A 16,397-nucleotide genomic window follows, 5' to 3' on the forward strand; every position below is an offset into this window, starting at 1 on the left:
AGTTATTAATGCAGTGTTGCATCGTTCCTAATAACGTGGGTATGGATGCGTTAACGATACGTTCGTCTAAGAGCCTTGGTGGGAGAGAAGATGTTGAGAGGATCTTAGGCCGCGTAACGGGATGGGGGGAGTGAGAATGGGGTAGAGGGAGGAGGGAGGGAAGAAAGATGTGCAGACCTCCACGCACACGGCTCGCAGCCATTCTATATGGTGGCCTTGAGACGCCGCGCGCGAGGTAAAGGTTCTGGCTAGCCAGAATCATATCCACCGCGTTCCGCGCTTCTCTGCAAGCCGGGCTGCAGCGGCAGCTACCGCACCGGCGAGAGTAAGCGGCTTACTTCGACTTGGCGGCACCGGCCTTAGCGGCCTTGGCGGCAGCACCCTTCTTGTAGGTGTTGCGGTAGAAGGCAATGAAGAGGAAGAGGTAGCTGGTGAGGAGACCACAGCCGAAGACGGCAGCTCCCTCACCGCCAGTGCAGTCGGTGACCCAGGGGAGGTTGATGCCCCACTTGAAGAAGAAGTGGTTGGTGGCTGGAGAGTCAGTGGCACTCCATCGCTGCGCGGCCATACGCACTGCAGTAGTAGACAATGAAGAGGTCAATGACGAACTGGGTGATCTGGAGGGTGGTGAGGTACTTCTTCCACTATGACGTGTCAGCGAGCAGTCCACCTGTCGGAGCTCCTAGGCGCGCTTACCCAGATCTTGGCACCACCGGCGGTAGCGTAGTAGTAGTAGTACATGATAACGTGGACCCAGAGGTTGAGGCCGATGACAACCCATTGCTGAGCCGGTTAGCTCCACTCTGCCGACAGATTCCCAAGGCACTCACAACCGACGTCTCGCCCTCGAGCTGAGTGTAGCAGAGGACAGCGGTAGCCGAGTGGTGGAAGACGTGGAGGAAGGCGAGGGGCTTCTTCTTGAGGACAAGGAAGACAGTGTCAATGAGCTCAATGTACTTGAAGTAGTAGTTGATGATGTAGTAGGTCGTCAGAGTCTGCAGCAGGTCAGCAGAGCGCCGGCGAATGCCCTTCACGCCCTCTACGCACCTTGGTGAAGGCAGCGGGGTTGCAAATGGACCAGTAGAAACCGTGCTTCCAGTAAAGGGGGACGCTGGGGTCAGCACAGTCGTGTCGAGGCCAAACTCACATCTGCTCAAGGATGAGGGCGAGGAGGAGGAGCGAGCCGGACGAAAGGAAGACGTTGTGGAGCTGGAAGAGGAACTTGAGCTTGAAAGGCTGGCGGTTACTGTCGACGCGTCAGTCACAGTTACACTCATCAATAGCGGCTCGAGCAAGTCGGATGGGCCATGAGAACGGGTCCCAGGTCCCACCGCGTTGGTCTTCTGAACGTCGATCGTGCCGGATGGCATCAACCACGGCTAGCCGGGACTAGCCCAACCCCGAATAGATCGGTAGAGAGGAGGGCGAAATCACGTTTCGTGCCCCAGTCCCGGCTATGCGGGAATCTCAAGCTCTTGCAATGGAGGATGCAGAGCCGCTCCATCGAATGGGCACGCGTCGCCACGTCAAGTTCCTCGGCCGTGTCGCGTCACTTACCGCATGAGCTCGCGGCCGCCAAAGATGACGGCGAGGTAGGTCACGACGGCGACGAGGACAGTCTTGTTGGTCGAGAGGGGGGTCTGGCCCGGGATCCACTCGACAAACTGCTTGGGAGGGTTGGGGAGGCCAGCGTGCTTCCAGACCGTCTTGATGGTGGTGATGACGGGGCCACCGCCGTCCTGGAGCTGGAAGGCGGGGCATTTGAAGAAGGGGCACTTGTCGACTGCAGACATGGCGGCTGAAAGGAAAGTGAAGAGGAGGAGGAAAGAGGGAGGAGGAAAGAGGTCTGCGAGAGGAGGAGGAAGAAGAGGGAAGAAGGGGAGGATTAGAGTAGACGAGGAAAAACAAATCAGACCTTGGGTCTTTGGATTGCAAGCAAAAAGTATAGTCTAGCTGCTGGAGCGTCCACCACACTAAATGGGTTTGTGTGGTGTATGTGTGTGAGGCAGGGAAAGGCTCCAATACCGGGGGGGGGGAGAGGGGGGCAGCAAGGCGGAGGGGGCGTCGTGGACCTCGTCGACGCGGCTTGTAGACGCCGCCCTCCAAAGAGGCCACGTCCGGTTGGGCGACGCGTCTGATGCATACGGCTCAAAGGGCGACCAAAGGTCTTGCCTGACGGATCCAAGCAAGCAAGCTAACCGGGCACAAGGGGCCAGAGGGGGGGAGGGGGGGGGGGCAGCGGCAGTCCCCTCCCTTCCAGCAGCCAGCCAGACAGCGCACGGCACTCTTCCTCCTGCCTCCCTCATCCACCTCGGTCCATCCACGTCGAATTTTCAAAGCACGCGCCAACGCGCCCAAACTCGCCCGTTACATAATCACTGCCCCGACGCGCTCACGCCCCGTTTTGAGCGATCGCTGCCTGACGCCCTGTGGGATTGTTACTAAAAGGGGCAATTCGGCTTACCGTGGCGCCAAGGGGCTCTCAACCCACAAGTCCCTTGCTCCCACTGACAACACGGCGGCGGCGGCGGCGGCACGGCGGCTGTTGGCGGCGGGCGGCCCATCACGTGTGTCACCCAGCACCCAGCAGCCCTTCGGTCAGGCGGAGCAAAACAGAGCGCGGCGGTTGCACCTCCGACCGACCTGTCTGCAGGATCATTGTTCAAACGCGTCGCCCGGGCGTAAGCCAGATGACCTCATTCGTCCCTATCCCTCCCAAGTCACCGATATTTTTCTGCTGGGCTCTATTTGTCCGACCTGGCTCCAGAAGCCCAGCGCAGAGAGACTGCAGCGATACGATACATACGCCGGCGCCAAGCGGCCGCGAATGTCGGGCAGAGGGCCGCCGGGGCCCGCCATGGTCACTCACAGGCGCCACCGACGAAGGCCAAGACGGCTCACATGTTCTCCTCGGTGTGTGTGTGTCGCTTCTGGCAAAGCCTCAGGCCCGGGTTCGGCGGCGATCGACGGCGTGCTTGGGCAATGGAAAGATTATCGGCATGGGTCCTCCGTGGGTGACCTTGTGGCCCTTATCCATGGCTTGCCCATCGATCCTCCGGCTGTTGTTAAGCGGTCAAGTGGATCAATTGTTGACAGAATTGTGTTGGCCTCGAAAGAAGTGCACTTCATGTGGGTCACGTTTGTTGCTCGAGATCCGTGCACGCTCTACTTGGACCTCTGCGCCTTGTTCACGGCTGTAGTGCCGCTGTCGTTGCCGCATCTGTGAAGGTGAAGGGACGGCCTGCCGCGTTATCAGTTTACTGTTGCCCGCGCCTGGCGTCTCTCCAATCTTGCATGCCCCTACACCCCCCTCCCCCTACAACCTCGCGCCGCCCTTGCGCTTGCGCAGGTCACTCATCTCAATCCTCTCCCCCCGCCCGTCAGTCTCGCCTCGACTCCGCCTGCGAGCGGGCTGGCGAGACCTCCACCAAGTGCGAAGCAGGCAGATCCACGCCGCCGCCAATCCAACAGGAGGGACGAGCCAGCACAGGCGCCACCACCATCCACTGGAGCCGCCCTGTCCGTCCTTCCACTTGGCGACAGCGCGGTCGACCTGGACCTCGAGGTCGGCCAGAGTTCCGCTGTTGTCCAGTACCGAAGTGGCATAGGTCAACTTGGTGGCCAGGGGCATCTGCGAGGCCATGCGCGCCTTGGCTTGCTCTTCGGTGAGAGGCGGGTTCGAAGGGCGGTCCAGAATGCGCTGAAGCTGGAGTTTTTCGCTACTGTGGAATGTCAGTGGGTACTCGAGACAAAGAAAAATGGAGGACGTTGAGCGGCAACACCTCGACGTCACCATGCCACAACGCCGGACGTCGTCACTGACGGCTGGGAGATCCCTTATCGGGCGTGCCGATCAAGCATGGACGACCACCGTCCTGTGGATCAGGGCGCCGGTTCGAGGCTGGGCCCCGGCACGCGTCACCTTGCCATTCCACCAGTGACCACGACGCGCGCGGTGACGCGTGTAGCAAGAGCTTGCGGAATGAAACGAGGTGTCGCCTTATGTGGCAAGGCCGAGACCTTACTACCATGACTCTGGAGTCGCGAGCAGGAAGCAGATAAGCAGGTATGGAAGAGCAGGGTAGCTTCACAACCCGGCTGCTGTAGCTCGGCAGCCCTCCTCGGCGGCTTATCCTCGATGCTTGACGCATCCTCGGGTTGCCCGGTGATTAACTCGCGGCCTAGGAAGCCCAAGAATAGACAAGGAATGGAGACTCACACATAGACGACGACAATCTCGCCCACCCACTTCCAGAGGCCGGCCTCGATGAGGAGAGGGACGTCGAGGACGACGGCCCACTCGCCCCTGATCCAGTACTTGAGAATCTGCTGAACCATGGCCTTGCGGACACGGGGGTGAACGACGCCGTTGATCCACTTGCGCTCTTCTGGGTCCTTGAACACAATGTCGCCGATTGCTGCGCGGTCGAGGCTCACTCCGTCCGACATCACGACTCGGTCCGCCCCAAAGTGCTTCACGACGAGGTCGTAGCCGCTCGTGCCAGGCGCAATGACGTCGCGCGCGAGGACATCGGCGTCAATGATTGGCAGGTTGTGTTTTGTTGATAGCAGACGCGAGACGGTGGATTTGCCTGGGCTATCAGCAACTGGAGGGTAGGTCGGGCCGGTGTCGACGTACCTGTCCCGATGCCGCCTGTGAGGCCGATTACTGGGGTGTCAGTACGGGGGGTGACGCGGTGCGTACCGAGCATTGCGGGCTAATCTGAGCTGAGAGTGAGAATGGTATAATGTGATAGAGAGGATGGTCACTCGTGTCTTGTCCGTGTCAGTGTCCACCCCGGTCATCGGTGCGTCTGCGTTAACCGTGATGCTGAGGCGAGCGGCTATGACGCACCAAACTAGATGAGGGGACTGGATAAAATTTCCACGTGGCCTCCACCTGCCGACTCACGCACGGCTCGGGCCTACCGGGTCTATTGCATCACTTATCAGATATGGGATTGGCCAGCCATCACACCATTTGCCACGCCCGTACAAGTCCGCTACCCCCGAATTTTGATCCCGTCGCCACCCAGGAAGGGGTGACGGATGGGGGGGGGAGCAGGAATGCTTCCGTCGCAGGCTTCCCACCCGATGGGCGGTGACACAAGCGGGCTGCCGCACACTCTCACTTCGTCGCCTCTCGCCAAAGTCTCACTCATCACATCTCGGACTGATCATCGTCCCTCCTTGACAACAACAACTCTTGTATATCAACTTCACTCACACTCATCTCATAAAACAACAAGCATCATCACAATGTTCCGCAACGCCCTCCGTGCCGCCGCTCCCCTCGCCTCGTCGTCCCTCGCACGGCCGACCCTCCGCGCCGCCCCCCGCGCAGCGGCTCGCGTCACCGTGGCCGTTCCCCAGCGCCGCTCGTACCACGAGAAGGTCATTGACCACTACGAGAACCCCCGTAATGTCGGAAACATGAACAAGACCGACGAGGACGTCGGAACTGGTCTCGTCGGTGCCCCCGCCTGCGGAGAGTAAGTAGATTGCGGCGTAGTTCCGCCGACAAGACCAGTCCTAACATTCCCAGTGTCATGAAGCTGCAGATTCGTGTCGACGGCGACGGAAAGATCATTGATACCAAGTTCAAGACGTTTGGTAGGTGCAGGGGAATTCGCATGTGCTAACCTGTCAGGCTGCGGCTCCGCCATCGCCTCGTCTTCCTACATCACCGAGTACGTCAAGGGCATGACCCTTGACGAGGCTGCTCAGGTCAAGAACACTGTCATCGCCAAGGAGCTTTCGCTTCCTCCTGTCAAGCGTGAGTCGGCCTGTGCCCAAGAGGCTCCTCGAGTTGGCGGCTCCGAGCCGCCGGCCGAGAGCATCGGGCGAGATTGAGTCGATGAGACGAGCTAACCCTGCATAGTCCACTGCTCGCTCCTCGCCGAGGACGCGATCAAGTCTGCCATCAAGGACTACCAGCAGAAGCGTGCCAAGCGCCTCGCTCAGGCTCAGGTGTGTAGTCTGCCGTGAACTTGGGCTGACCTCACCAGGCCGCGTCCGCCGCCTCGCAACCACAGGCCCAGGCCGCCCACGCCTAAACGCGGCGTTGCATTCCTAGTATCTCGCGATCGGGGGAACAGCAGAGGGTCGCGCGAGAAGTGTAGCAAAAACCACAGAATTTAAGTGTGCCACCGGCGTGCGTGTCGTACGGTGAGCGAGCCGAGGCGACCGACGAACAGAACTCGGCGGATGAGCGAGTAGGGAGTGCGTGGATCCCACCAGAGAGAGGTCCCACTCATATGACAGCTTTGTTTGCATCGATGCAGATGCGTGTTGCGTGTACGGGGAACGGGGAGGCGGGCAGCTGGCCGTAGATGTCAGTGGCGACGCGGTGGCTTGCCTGCACTCGTTTCTTGTCTCGATTGCAGCCGTGTCAACAGAAGCGCGCCGGTTACGCCTGATTGACGGGAAATTTGCGAGCCGAGCGCGGGGGCGGGTGGGGATCGATGCACCGACCGGATCACGCCAGCGGTTAGTAACTGGGCGGGGGTGTGTGAGGGAGGAGGGACGGACGCCCCTTCGAGGACATGACAACGCGTCACGGACCAGCCGCTCGGCCTGTGCGAGAGTGATGCGGACAGCGACGAGGAAAGCGAACGCAGCCCGCGTGAGGCGTAGTCAGCACGGGCGGGCAACGAGGTGGTGCCGAGGTAGACGAGAACGTGCCGGGCCGACGACGTCGTCGATGGCGTCCGGTCTGTGCTCCGGCCGACGACGCGCCGGCCGGTCAGGAGGCATCTCAATACACACAATGCCATAACAATGCCATGGTACACAAACGAACACGCCACTACCCGAAAATACTCCCCAGGACACTGTCCATGCCCTTTGCCTCGAGGCCGTGCGCGCGGTCCGCGACCTGGCGCTGCCTGTACGACCGCTTTGCCTTTTCGTTTACGACGGCGGCAGGCTTTGGCTCGCCGGCGGCCGGGGCGGGTGCGGCGGCGCGCTTCTCCTCGCGCTTCTTGAGCACGCGCGCGAGCTCGACGTTCTTGAGGTACTCGTTCTGGTCGGCCTTGGCGCGCGTGATCTCGGCGCGAAGGCGCGACTGGTGCACCTGGCGCTCGTAGGCTAGCGAGTGTGTTAGCTGCCGTTGAGGGGGTGCCGAAGTAGCAATAGCAGCGTGGCGGTCCAACAGCGTCTACCATCTGCCGCACGCCTATCACCCGCCACAGCACCGATCTCCAACGCCACGCCCGCGCCCTCGCCCACTCACCCATCTGCTCGCCCAGCATCTCCCACTTGAAGCCAGACAGGTATCGCATCGTCCAGATGTCGTCGCGCCAGCTGGGGCCGTCAGTTGATTGCGGACAACGGCGGGCCACGACCACACCCACCGGTCACCCTTCTTCCCGCCGATCACTTGCGCATTAAGCATCTTGGCGACCATCTTGGCGATGCTCTTGTCCTCAAACTCGACCCACGCCTCGGTAAAGTTGGCAGACTGGTGCTTCTTCTGCTTCTTCTCCTTGGCGTGGTTGGGGTTGTAGCCCGTCGCCGCTGGGCGCTGTCAGCACAAGTCTAGACGCGGGGCCACACCACCCGACTCACCGTCCTTGGCCTGCGCGTACACCCGCTGCACCTCGCCCCAGCGCGACATGAGGTGGCGGATCTTGGACGGCGTCATGCCGGGCGGCACGCGCGAGATGAAGACGATGCCCTTGGCCGGCGTCTTGGACTTGGATTTCGACTTTTTCGATTTGGCCGCATCCTTTGTGCGAGCAGCGGCTGCCGACGAGCTCTCCGGCGGGTCGTCCTTGTCTTCGTCGCCGTCGATGTCGTCGGCGGCCTCCTCGTCCTCGTCCTCATGCTCCTCCTCGGCTCCCTGCGCCAGGGCTGATAACTCGAGCGACACGTCTGCCTCTTCAGCGACCTCGGTGCGCTTCCTCTTCTTGATATCTGCGGGCATGGTGCGTGTGTGATTGTGTTGCGTCAGTCGCAAGATGTCAATGTTGTTGAACAGCAGCGCCAGTTCAACTTTTGAACGATCGACCCGGCGGGATCAAATCCACGTGGCCTCCACTCGCCCTATCGCCCCTTGTCGCGCCATTCGCCACCACTGGCCGAGTCGCAATCGCAATCAATCAATCGCATCACGGACACGTCTTGCATCTCACTCTTCACGTTGCCTCACAAAGCAACACCAGCAGCTCCTCAACTTCAGCATCACTGCGGCCAAGCTACGCAGCCCGTACCCACCCTCACATCCACTCGCACCATGCGCCTCGCCACAACTGCAGCCCGCGTGCTGAAGACTTCCCGGTCGGCTTACCTCACACGACCGTTCTCCGTCTCGGCGAGCACGACCTTCGACCCCTTGACACCAAACGTGGCCGTCACGGCGCTCGGACTGCCCACACACCCACAGCCTGCGCCGATCCCATCTATCCCGCGCGCGCCGCCGTCCCCAGAGATGCTGGCCAAGCTGCATACCCTGTCCGCCCTGGACCCGCCACCGGCCGGCTCGAGCGCCGAGGCAGCGCTCATCGACGACCTCGGCGAGCTGCTCGGCCTCATGGACCTCGTCAAGACTGTCGAATTGCCCCAAGACGACGTCGCCAGCCTCCTCACCGAGGGCGTTGGCGAGGTCGTGTTCGACGGCCGCGAGCACGCGCGGTCCATCCGCGAGGGCGAGGCCGGCCGCCAGTTCCTGCCGTACGCGACGCGACGCGTTGGTGACTACTACGGCTTCAAGACGGAGGGGAACAAGGAGGCCAAGTGAGAAGAGCAAGTGTCGGGGCCGATGATATGCTTCGGTCGGACCGGGTCGGCCGAGGGCGCCAAGGCCGGCGCTACCTCGCACCGTCATCGAGGTGGCTCCAACGCGTCCGTCGCGATCGTCTCCGTCTTGGTATCCGGTTTCCACGGAGACGAGGGTGCGGCGCGGTGCGTCACCAGCCTCTCCACCACTCGGAATCGTCGACCTCGCGTTCTACTCGGCTCCGCTTATACTCAATGCCGCTTGTTCTCGGACCCCCCAATAGAGAAGTAGCGCTGGCTCGACGTCAGCGCCGCCCGTGTCCTCTATGGTGCCATGCCCACCTGTACCTTTGTTGTAATGTCATGAGTGAATTGTTTTCTAGGCCGAAGGGTTGCGGAGATAGGAGGAAGTAGTTGCTGGCCCGACGTCACACTGCTAGTTGGCCGCCCAGTGTGGACCTGCGCCGATGAGCTCAGAGGCGGGAGTGTCACCGCGGTCTTCACGACGTCACCCGGGCCGCTGATCTCTCGTGATGGTGATGAGCTACTGCTGGCCACACGACCGACACGCGATGAGCTCCATTGCAGGTGGGCAGGATGCAGCATTCTTACGCCATTCTTGGCGTGTTGGATACCGATGTCCAGACCATTGCCGGTGCCGGCAACTAGTGGTCCGCGCCACAGTCTCGACGTAGAACGGAGGAGCCGAAGCAGCGTCTGTCTACTCCGCCCGACACGAGGCTCGTAGAGCGGCGCAAAGGCAGCCTGGTCGCGAGCTGCTCGAAATCGCGCGCGCGCGCGTCATTCTATTGCACGAGAGCGGAGACACTGCTCGGCCGAAGAAGAGAAAGGCGGAAGCATGTAGAGCAGTACACACGACGCGCTCCACCGGCAGCCCGTCAGGGTGTGCCCGCAATTTACTTGCAGTGGTACGGATACCCAGGGGTTGTGGAGTGAGGGTGAGGGACCTTGGTAACAAGGTGCTGCATGAGGTCATCTGGAGCCGCTCAGATGGGTTCCATCTTTGGCCCACCCGGGAAGCACGTCATGCTCGACCTGGTCTGGTGACTGATGCACCATTCAATGGCTCATACGCCGTGCACAGCGATAACATGTCACATGGTCTGCGCGCCTGCGGCTGCTTTATGCCGGCCCCACAAGTATTGCATTGCTTGGCCTTGGAATGCTTGCGGGAATGCCTTGCCCGCCCGTAAACGGCAAGAAAACTTGCTGTTGTCCCTCGCAGATCCAAGATCGTTGGCGCCTTTCATATGACGCTTAACCCAAAGAACCCCGAGCTAAAGCGTGCCCCACGGCCGGCTTGGCGGCACGGCAGCGGCATCCCTGCCAAGGCATGTGGCAGTGGTGACGGCAGCGTTGATGAGCTGGGTATGATGCTGGGACGTACAATGCGTGCGTGGGCTGCTGCTGCTGCGAGAAGACCATGACGACGAGGAATGCCCACCCGAGGTAGGGAGAGGGCAAACATTGCGACCATCCAGGGCCGCGAGTTATGAGACTTGGCTGAGATAATCATCTACCTCGAGCGAGGTCTAGATTCGCATGGAGCTGTCTGTATCGTCCACCTTGTCTCCGCCGTCGAAACGCATCCCCCACGCGAGACCTCCTCCTACTCCTGCTCGTGCTCCGTCGGCACCCAGTTTCCTAGTTACCATATATCTGCCCGTTGGAGAAGGGTGCAAGCGGTACCCATTCCCACGAACACGACGGGATTCAGGTTCAAACGGTTGTGTCGACGCCCAGCGCCGCCGCCACGCCACCACCACCACTACCAACTCTGGTACCCAAGACTTTGGGCCTCAACAAAAGAGGCCACGCCTACAGCTCCCACTTTCACAAGGTGCTCGGCAGTCGCTCTGCATTTAGGGGTGGCTTCTTGTCACTTGCAGAAAACGGCGAACAACGCAGCAATCGTCCCCCACTCATACTCATTCCACATATACCGTCCAGCCACCGACTGGGCTGTTCGAGACCGAGTCAAAAGGCATCGTCGACGCAAGCTCGGCAACAACGACGCACGTTTCATCATCCTCTCCCAGGATAGAATTACCACCCGAGCCCAGCTCGCCTTGTTGTCGCACACCTATCACATCGTGCCTCTCGACGACGGGGACAGGTCGACCATTTCGTCGCCATCGTAGAGAGAGCTCGTCGTCCATCTCGCGCCTTCCGACAACGCATTTGAGATCAGTCACGTGCAGTGGCCCTACTGCTGCTGCTCTACTGCTGCTTGTCGACCAGTACCTCACCGCCGCCGCAACCAGCCACGCTGGCGTGCTCCCCCCTCATCGTTGCGTTGTTGCAGGTTCCCCCTGCCCACAGCAACCAAGGTTCCGTTCCTGGTTATATATCATAGCCCCCGTTTCGTTGCGTAAACAAAGCTCCCCCTCACTCCTCGCCACCGTCGCTTGCACCTCTTGCCACACTTGAGGCCAACCACGCCCGTTGGCCGCAACCCCGTTTGCAGCAGCAGCGACTACGGCCACACGGGTCGGTCGCCCACCCACCGCTTGTCTAGTCGGTCGGGTCGTCGCTGCAGAGACCGGTCTACGTCGGTCGGTCCTCGGGAAGGTCCCAAGCATTTTCGACTGCGCCAGCAGCGATCACCTGACCTCTGTGACCGACTTTGGCGTCCTCGTCCTTCAAACCCCTGGGGTGACCCTGGAGTGTTAGCCTGTAACCAACCCACCAAACAGGCACGCCAGCCAAAGGTTGAATTCCAACGAGACACACAGTGTCCCCTGTGCAAGCCCAGCACCAGCAGCCCAGCAGCCAGCATCGCCTCGCGGCCAAGCAGCCCAGCAGCTGTAGTACCCAGAGAAACAAGGCCCACCACCACACCCCAAACCCTCACAACCCCCCTCCCCTCCCTGTGTGGGTTGCGCCACGACTATTTCTCTCAACCACATCTGTACTTCTCCTTTCAATAACTCTCTCAACTACGGCGCCGACACCTTCGACCGGCCATGGGCTGGCTCAACATCTTTGCTTGCTGTGTTCGCAGCAGAGAACACGACCGCCATGATGTTGCCTCGGTGAGTGTGGCCTTTTTACGTCACATTGTGGGGAGTCGTGGGGAAAGACGTTTTGTGGCCAAGTTGGCGATCTGCCACGGCACAAAATAAGCAGTCACACTGCGTGACTCGACGCGCGACTCGACGTGATTCACGTCGGCGAGCGTGTCGACTTGCGTCGTGTGCACGCGCGATTTGATCGCGACGGCCAGCGAAACGCTCCCCAACGTCATGCATACCGAACACCCCGCTAACATACTCTCAGTCCGAGACGGAGACTCTGGTAGCCCCGTCACGCCTTCGGGAGCGCAGCCTAGTCACTCAACAGGAAGGGTACGGCACCATGAGCATGGACGCGGGCTTCAGTCCCCCACGCGCCGGCTTGACAGAAGAGCAACGAGCTCGCATGACTGAGATTTCTCGAGTCGCCGGAAGGTGAGTCGAGTCGCGCACACACGTCTCAGGACAAGCCACCCATGGCGCCGACAGGATAATAGCTGACGCTGTGGCGTTCCCGCCCCGTCCACCGCAGCCACATGCGCCCTATCGATGAGGCCCGCCGCAGCTCGCTCAGCTTTACATCGCGAGCGACCTCGTCATCAGGACCACCACCAGGCTTGGCCCTGTCGGCACTCAACCCCGCAGACCTAGGGCTCGGTGCTCCACCAGGCCCCGACACCAACACATCGGCATCCCCGAGCCCACTGTCCAGCCGGACGTCGTCGCCCTCACCTTCTCGCCCCGACTCGTCACCTCCCGGCGGTGTCATGCGCGCGTCTCGCTCGTCATCATCGGCGTCTGGCAACAGCGTCGATGCCAACGGCGTCGTCCGCAAGTCGATTTTCAACGGAGCGATGACCTCGGCCAGTAGCAAGCCACGAGGCAAGGGACGACGACCACGCGCTTTGTCGCGCGCCACGCCGCCTCCAGCATAGCATAGAGCTGTCGACTGCCTGCAGCTTTGCATAAAACATGCTCGAGCAGGCTCGAGCGCATAGCATTGCCGTGCCCGTCTGGTGCAACACGCGTCCCACGACGTACCTCGACGACGGCCGTCTCACACATCCTTGTTTCAGGATTTACAGACACACCACACATACACACATACATCACGCCTTCTGAACGACCGAATGACCCAATACCCCATCGCTCTGGTTTTACCGGCGCTATAGTGTATCTTTTAGACCCGTGTAGTACAAGGGAATGCATTCTGGTAATGCGACAGTGCTGCGGACGGTAGCGGGCAACGACTTGTTTGTGTCCGACTGGGGGGAATAGGGTTGCGGCGTCTGGTGGCCTGGTGGCATGCTTGGCCAAGAGCCATTGCTGTGCACACAAGGTGCAATGGGTGGGGCCAGCAGCGGTCATGCAGTGGCAACACAGCGGCCAGTGTGACAAGCATAAGGGCATGCCGAGGAACGCCGCGATTGCAGCCCGTTGAAACAAACACGCGCGTGAGTTCGCCGACTGCGCGTCTGTCGGGTCACTCTACCCCCTTGGCTGAAGCTTGCGGACACTTGGCACAATTCCCCTCACCGCTCTGCCTAATTAAAACAGACACAGGGGGAATCGTGCTAGAAACATTGCTGCCGACCCAAAAGTGCCCTCCCGCGATCCCTCACGCACGTTAGCAGTGAGTGACAGGGCGCGTGATGCGTGGTGGCAAGCAGCGGCGTCGACTGCGGGTGCTTTGTCGTCGTCGTCGTCTCCCTCTCTCGTAGTCGTCAATCACCCGAGGTCTGGCAGCCGCGAAGGTTCCGCATGTTTGGATATCACCAGTGAGATCTGTCAAGATCCCCATGACTTTACAGAAGAATGTTCAGAAAAATCCCCCGAGGATGTGCAGAACGCGCAGAACCTGCGCTACGATGAGACAGACGGCGAACAGAGTTGGAAGCGAGAAAGGTTGCTCCTGGTGAGACAATTGATGCGCAAAACAAACAAGCTTCCAACGCTTGAGCATGACGTGAGACTGAGCGACCGGAGGACGATTGCATGGGGGCCCTTTGAGTGATCGGAGCCTCGGAGCGTTTTGGGTCTGTTCTCGGAGCATTTTGATCCACGTGGAGTACACATGGCTAGCACGTGGATTTGGTCCCGCCAGATCCCTCCGCTCTCCGGCAACGACTAAGGGCCTCCACCGGCGCTCACTGCAAAAGATTGACCACCATCGCACTTGGACTTGTTGCATCCAACTTATGCAACGACTCGCTGCTGCGCTTCGACTCTCAACCCCAACACACATCGCTACCAGACGCACAATCATGTCCGGCCCCTCGCAGATCACCCTCCCCTCGCCTGCCGAGTAGGTCTGCCTTGTCACTTCCCCCGCTCACCAACCAGCTTTCACGTCCATGTGCGCCAGGGCGCCATGAGCGAGCTCGTCACCCCGCACGTCGCGCAGGGCGGTATCCGCACCGCGTACATCATGGTGAGTGGTCGTGGTGGGAGCGGTAAAGCCGCCTCTGCTACCCATGCCCGCTGCTATACCCGCACAGACTCACACCTCCCCCAGCCCAACCTCGTCCCTCCTCTCACCAAGACCGAGGCCGTCCTCGCGTACAAGAAGGACCTGGAGCGCATCGCACCCAAGACCGAGTTCCTCATGACCCTCTACCTCCACCCCGAGGTCACGCCCGAGGAGATCCGCAAGGCCGCCAAGGCCGGCATCAGCGGTGAGTGCGGCGGTGTGGTGTCGCAACCCTCGCTTATGGCCCAGGCGTCAAGTCGTACCCCCGTGGCGTCACGACCAACTCGTCGTCGGGTATCGAAGACTATGGCGTCTACTACCCCGTCTTCAAGGCCATGGAGGAGGAGGGCCTCGTCCTCAACCTCCACGGTGAGGTACCCTCGGACGACGAGAAGGTGGGTTTTGTACGCTATGTTCACCCACTCACATCCCAGAACATCTCCATCCTCAACGCCGAGAAGCACTTCCTCGAGCACCTCCGCAAGCTCGCGGCCGACTTCCCTAAGCTTCGCATCGTCCTCGAGCACGTCACGACCTCCGAGGCTGTCGAGTGCGTCAAGTCGCTCCCCGCCAACGTCGCGGCCACCATCACTGCCCACCACCTGTGGCTCACGATCGACACGGTCGCCCCCCAGCCCCACCACTTCTGCAAGCCCCTCGCCAAGGAGCCCAAGGACCGCAAGGCTCTTCAGGACGCCATCAAGAGCGGCAACCCCAAGTTCTTCCTTGGCTCCGACTCGGCTCCCCACCCCAGCGCCTCCAAGGCCCCCTCAATCTCGGAATCGGGCGAGCTCCACGCGTGCGCTGCCGGCTGCTACACGTCGCCTTACCTCGTTCCCCTTGTCGCTACCCTGCTCGAGTCGTTTGGCGCCCTTGACAAGCTCGCTGGCTACGTTTCCGAGCACGGCCGTGCCTTCTACAAGGTCCCTGCGAAGGCTGGGGACGAGCTCACGCTCCGCCGCCCTGCCACTGCCGTCAAGGTTCCTGCGCGCCTCGACGGTGCCGAGGGCATCGAGGTGGTTCCCTTCTGGGCCGGCAAAGAGCTCGGCTGGGAGATTGTCAACTAGACGGGGAGGTATGTGGAAGCTGCAGGGTTGAGGAGGAGGGAGGGAGCCTCTTGGTAGACATCAAAACGCATTGAGAGTTGGAGTTGTTTAATATGCATCGGTTGTGAGCTTGAGGAGAACTGTACGGTCAGTAGGCGAAAACGCCTCGGCAGCTGCTCTCGATCGACATGCAATGAAGATACGTCTATTAGGATATGGTTAGACATCGACACCAACACCTCAAGCCTCCGCCTCGGGCTCCTTCTTCTTCTTGGCCTCGACGCGCGAGACCTGGTCTCCCGGTGCACCCTTGAGCACTCCGACCTGCTGCTTGAGCATCTCGACCTGTGGAGTTAGCACGGGCGACCACACCTCCGCCAACTCACAACTTCGTCTCCAACATCGCCCTGCACCACAATCTCGTCCTGTCCCTGCGGGTTCTTGCTCACACTCGAACCCGTCGCAAACTTGGACGCAAACAGCTTTGCGGCCTTTTTCAGGTCGACTCCGAAGAGCTCGAGGCCCTGGATGTGCGTGAGCACCTTGCGCTTGGTGCGTTCTTCCCGCTTGATGATGATCTGGGAGGTGTAAGCGAGGTCGGAGGGATAGCTCGAGCGGCCGCGCCATACAGCTAGCACCACTCCAACCCACCTTTGTTGACCCCTTGAGCTTGGCTTCAGCAGCGGCCTTCTTCGCAGCCTTCTGCTCGGCCTTGGCGGCGTCCGCCTCGATCTTCTCGTTCTTCTCGACCGAGAGCGTGCCGATACGGGCAGCGAGCGCGCCTGGGAGGGTGGTTAGCGAAGATGCCGCGATTGGAGGGAACCACATCTGCCCAATGTCCACAATGAGGCAACTACAACCCCCTCGTCCCCACGACACTCACCCTCGCCCCAGATGCGCTCAAACTCGGCCTTGTCGGCCTCCTCGAGCGTCGTCTTGCACTTGGACACTGAGGGTCCAAACTCGCAGTACTCGGTCGGGAGGGTGCACACCGAGCAGTAGTAGGCCTGTACAGGCTTGGTCGAGGGGCCAGCGACGGACATTGTTAGACTTGTTATTTGTGAGATGGACAAGGTAGATGTGTAGCAGAGTTCGTCAAGGCGAGTAATGTCCTTGATGCGACCGAAA

General features: G+C 60.7%; 8 protein-coding genes across 8 annotated transcripts; 4 read left to right on the forward strand and 4 right to left on the reverse strand.

Annotated features, from left to right (window-relative positions):
* Nucleotides 1-10: 10 nt before the first annotated feature.
* SPAC1B2.03c (Putative elongation of fatty acids protein 1) lies at nt 11-2,017 on the reverse strand. The gene is made up of 7 exons (XM_062775803.1): nt 1,558-2,017; nt 1,148-1,246; nt 1,048-1,111; nt 831-995; nt 697-783; nt 575-644; nt 11-531 (listed from the first exon to the last, which is right to left on the reverse strand). Exons 1-7 carry the CDS (start codon nt 1,791-1,793, stop codon nt 335-337), a joined length of 918 nt encoding a protein of 305 aa, XP_062631787.1. The 5' UTR covers nt 1,794-2,017; the 3' UTR covers nt 11-334.
* Nucleotides 2,018-3,299: 1,282 nt separating this feature from the next.
* On the reverse strand, nt 3,300-4,770 carry CAB5 (Dephospho-CoA kinase CAB5). The gene is made up of 4 exons (XM_062775804.1): nt 4,706-4,770; nt 4,640-4,669; nt 4,220-4,592; nt 3,300-3,722 (listed from the first exon to the last, which is right to left on the reverse strand). Exons 1-4 carry the CDS (start codon nt 4,710-4,712, stop codon nt 3,317-3,319), a joined length of 816 nt encoding a protein of 271 aa, XP_062631788.1. The 5' UTR covers nt 4,713-4,770; the 3' UTR covers nt 3,300-3,316.
* A 375-nt stretch (nt 4,771-5,145) lies between these two features.
* Nucleotides 5,146-6,643, forward strand: ISU1 (Iron sulfur cluster assembly protein 1, mitochondrial). The gene is made up of 5 exons (XM_062775805.1): nt 5,146-5,492; nt 5,546-5,613; nt 5,651-5,776; nt 5,882-5,970; nt 6,009-6,643. Exons 1-5 carry the CDS (start codon nt 5,260-5,262, stop codon nt 6,054-6,056), a joined length of 564 nt encoding a protein of 187 aa, XP_062631789.1. The 5' UTR covers nt 5,146-5,259; the 3' UTR covers nt 6,057-6,643.
* Nucleotides 6,644-6,653: 10 nt separating this feature from the next.
* Nucleotides 6,654-7,950, reverse strand: ESF2 (Pre-rRNA-processing protein ESF2). The gene is made up of 4 exons (XM_062775806.1): nt 7,570-7,950; nt 7,356-7,518; nt 7,235-7,305; nt 6,654-7,089 (listed from the first exon to the last, which is right to left on the reverse strand). The coding sequence occupies exons 1-4, from the start codon at nt 7,925-7,927 to the stop codon at nt 6,809-6,811; spliced, it is 873 nt and encodes a 290-aa protein (XP_062631790.1). The 5' UTR covers nt 7,928-7,950; the 3' UTR covers nt 6,654-6,808.
* Nucleotides 7,951-8,236: 286 nt separating this feature from the next.
* On the forward strand, nt 8,237-8,740 carry LOC62_07G009251 (uncharacterized protein; the record flags this gene model as incomplete). Its single annotated transcript, XM_062775807.1, has 1 exon — nt 8,237-8,740. The coding sequence occupies one exon, from the start codon at nt 8,237-8,239 to the stop codon at nt 8,738-8,740; it is 504 nt and encodes a 167-aa protein (XP_062631791.1).
* Nucleotides 8,741-10,321: 1,581 nt separating this feature from the next.
* LOC62_07G009252 (uncharacterized protein) lies at nt 10,322-12,977 on the forward strand. The gene is made up of 3 exons (XM_062775808.1): nt 10,322-11,774; nt 12,019-12,188; nt 12,286-12,977. The coding sequence occupies exons 1-3, from the start codon at nt 11,706-11,708 to the stop codon at nt 12,686-12,688; spliced, it is 642 nt and encodes a 213-aa protein (XP_062631792.1). The 5' UTR covers nt 10,322-11,705; the 3' UTR covers nt 12,689-12,977.
* Nucleotides 12,978-13,948: 971 nt separating this feature from the next.
* On the forward strand, nt 13,949-15,402 carry PYR3 (Dihydroorotase). Its single transcript, XM_062775809.1, has 5 exons — nt 13,949-14,058; nt 14,097-14,184; nt 14,269-14,428; nt 14,473-14,618; nt 14,658-15,402. Exons 1-5 carry the CDS (start codon nt 13,952-13,954, stop codon nt 15,288-15,290), a joined length of 1,134 nt encoding a protein of 377 aa, XP_062631793.1. The 5' UTR covers nt 13,949-13,951; the 3' UTR covers nt 15,291-15,402.
* A 43-nt stretch (nt 15,403-15,445) lies between these two features.
* On the reverse strand, nt 15,446-16,350 carry TMA22 (Translation machinery-associated protein 22). Its single transcript, XM_062775810.1, has 4 exons — nt 16,153-16,350; nt 15,921-16,051; nt 15,656-15,847; nt 15,446-15,614 (listed from the first exon to the last, which is right to left on the reverse strand). Exons 1-4 carry the CDS (start codon nt 16,310-16,312, stop codon nt 15,510-15,512), a joined length of 588 nt encoding a protein of 195 aa, XP_062631794.1. The 5' UTR covers nt 16,313-16,350; the 3' UTR covers nt 15,446-15,509.
* Between the last annotated feature and the right edge of the window lie 47 nt (nt 16,351-16,397).

The sequence above is a fragment of the Vanrija pseudolonga genome, chromosome 7 (genome assembly GCF_020906515.1).
Source record: "Vanrija pseudolonga chromosome 7, complete sequence".
Lineage (NCBI taxonomy): Eukaryota > Fungi > Basidiomycota > Tremellomycetes > Trichosporonales > Trichosporonaceae > Vanrija > Vanrija pseudolonga.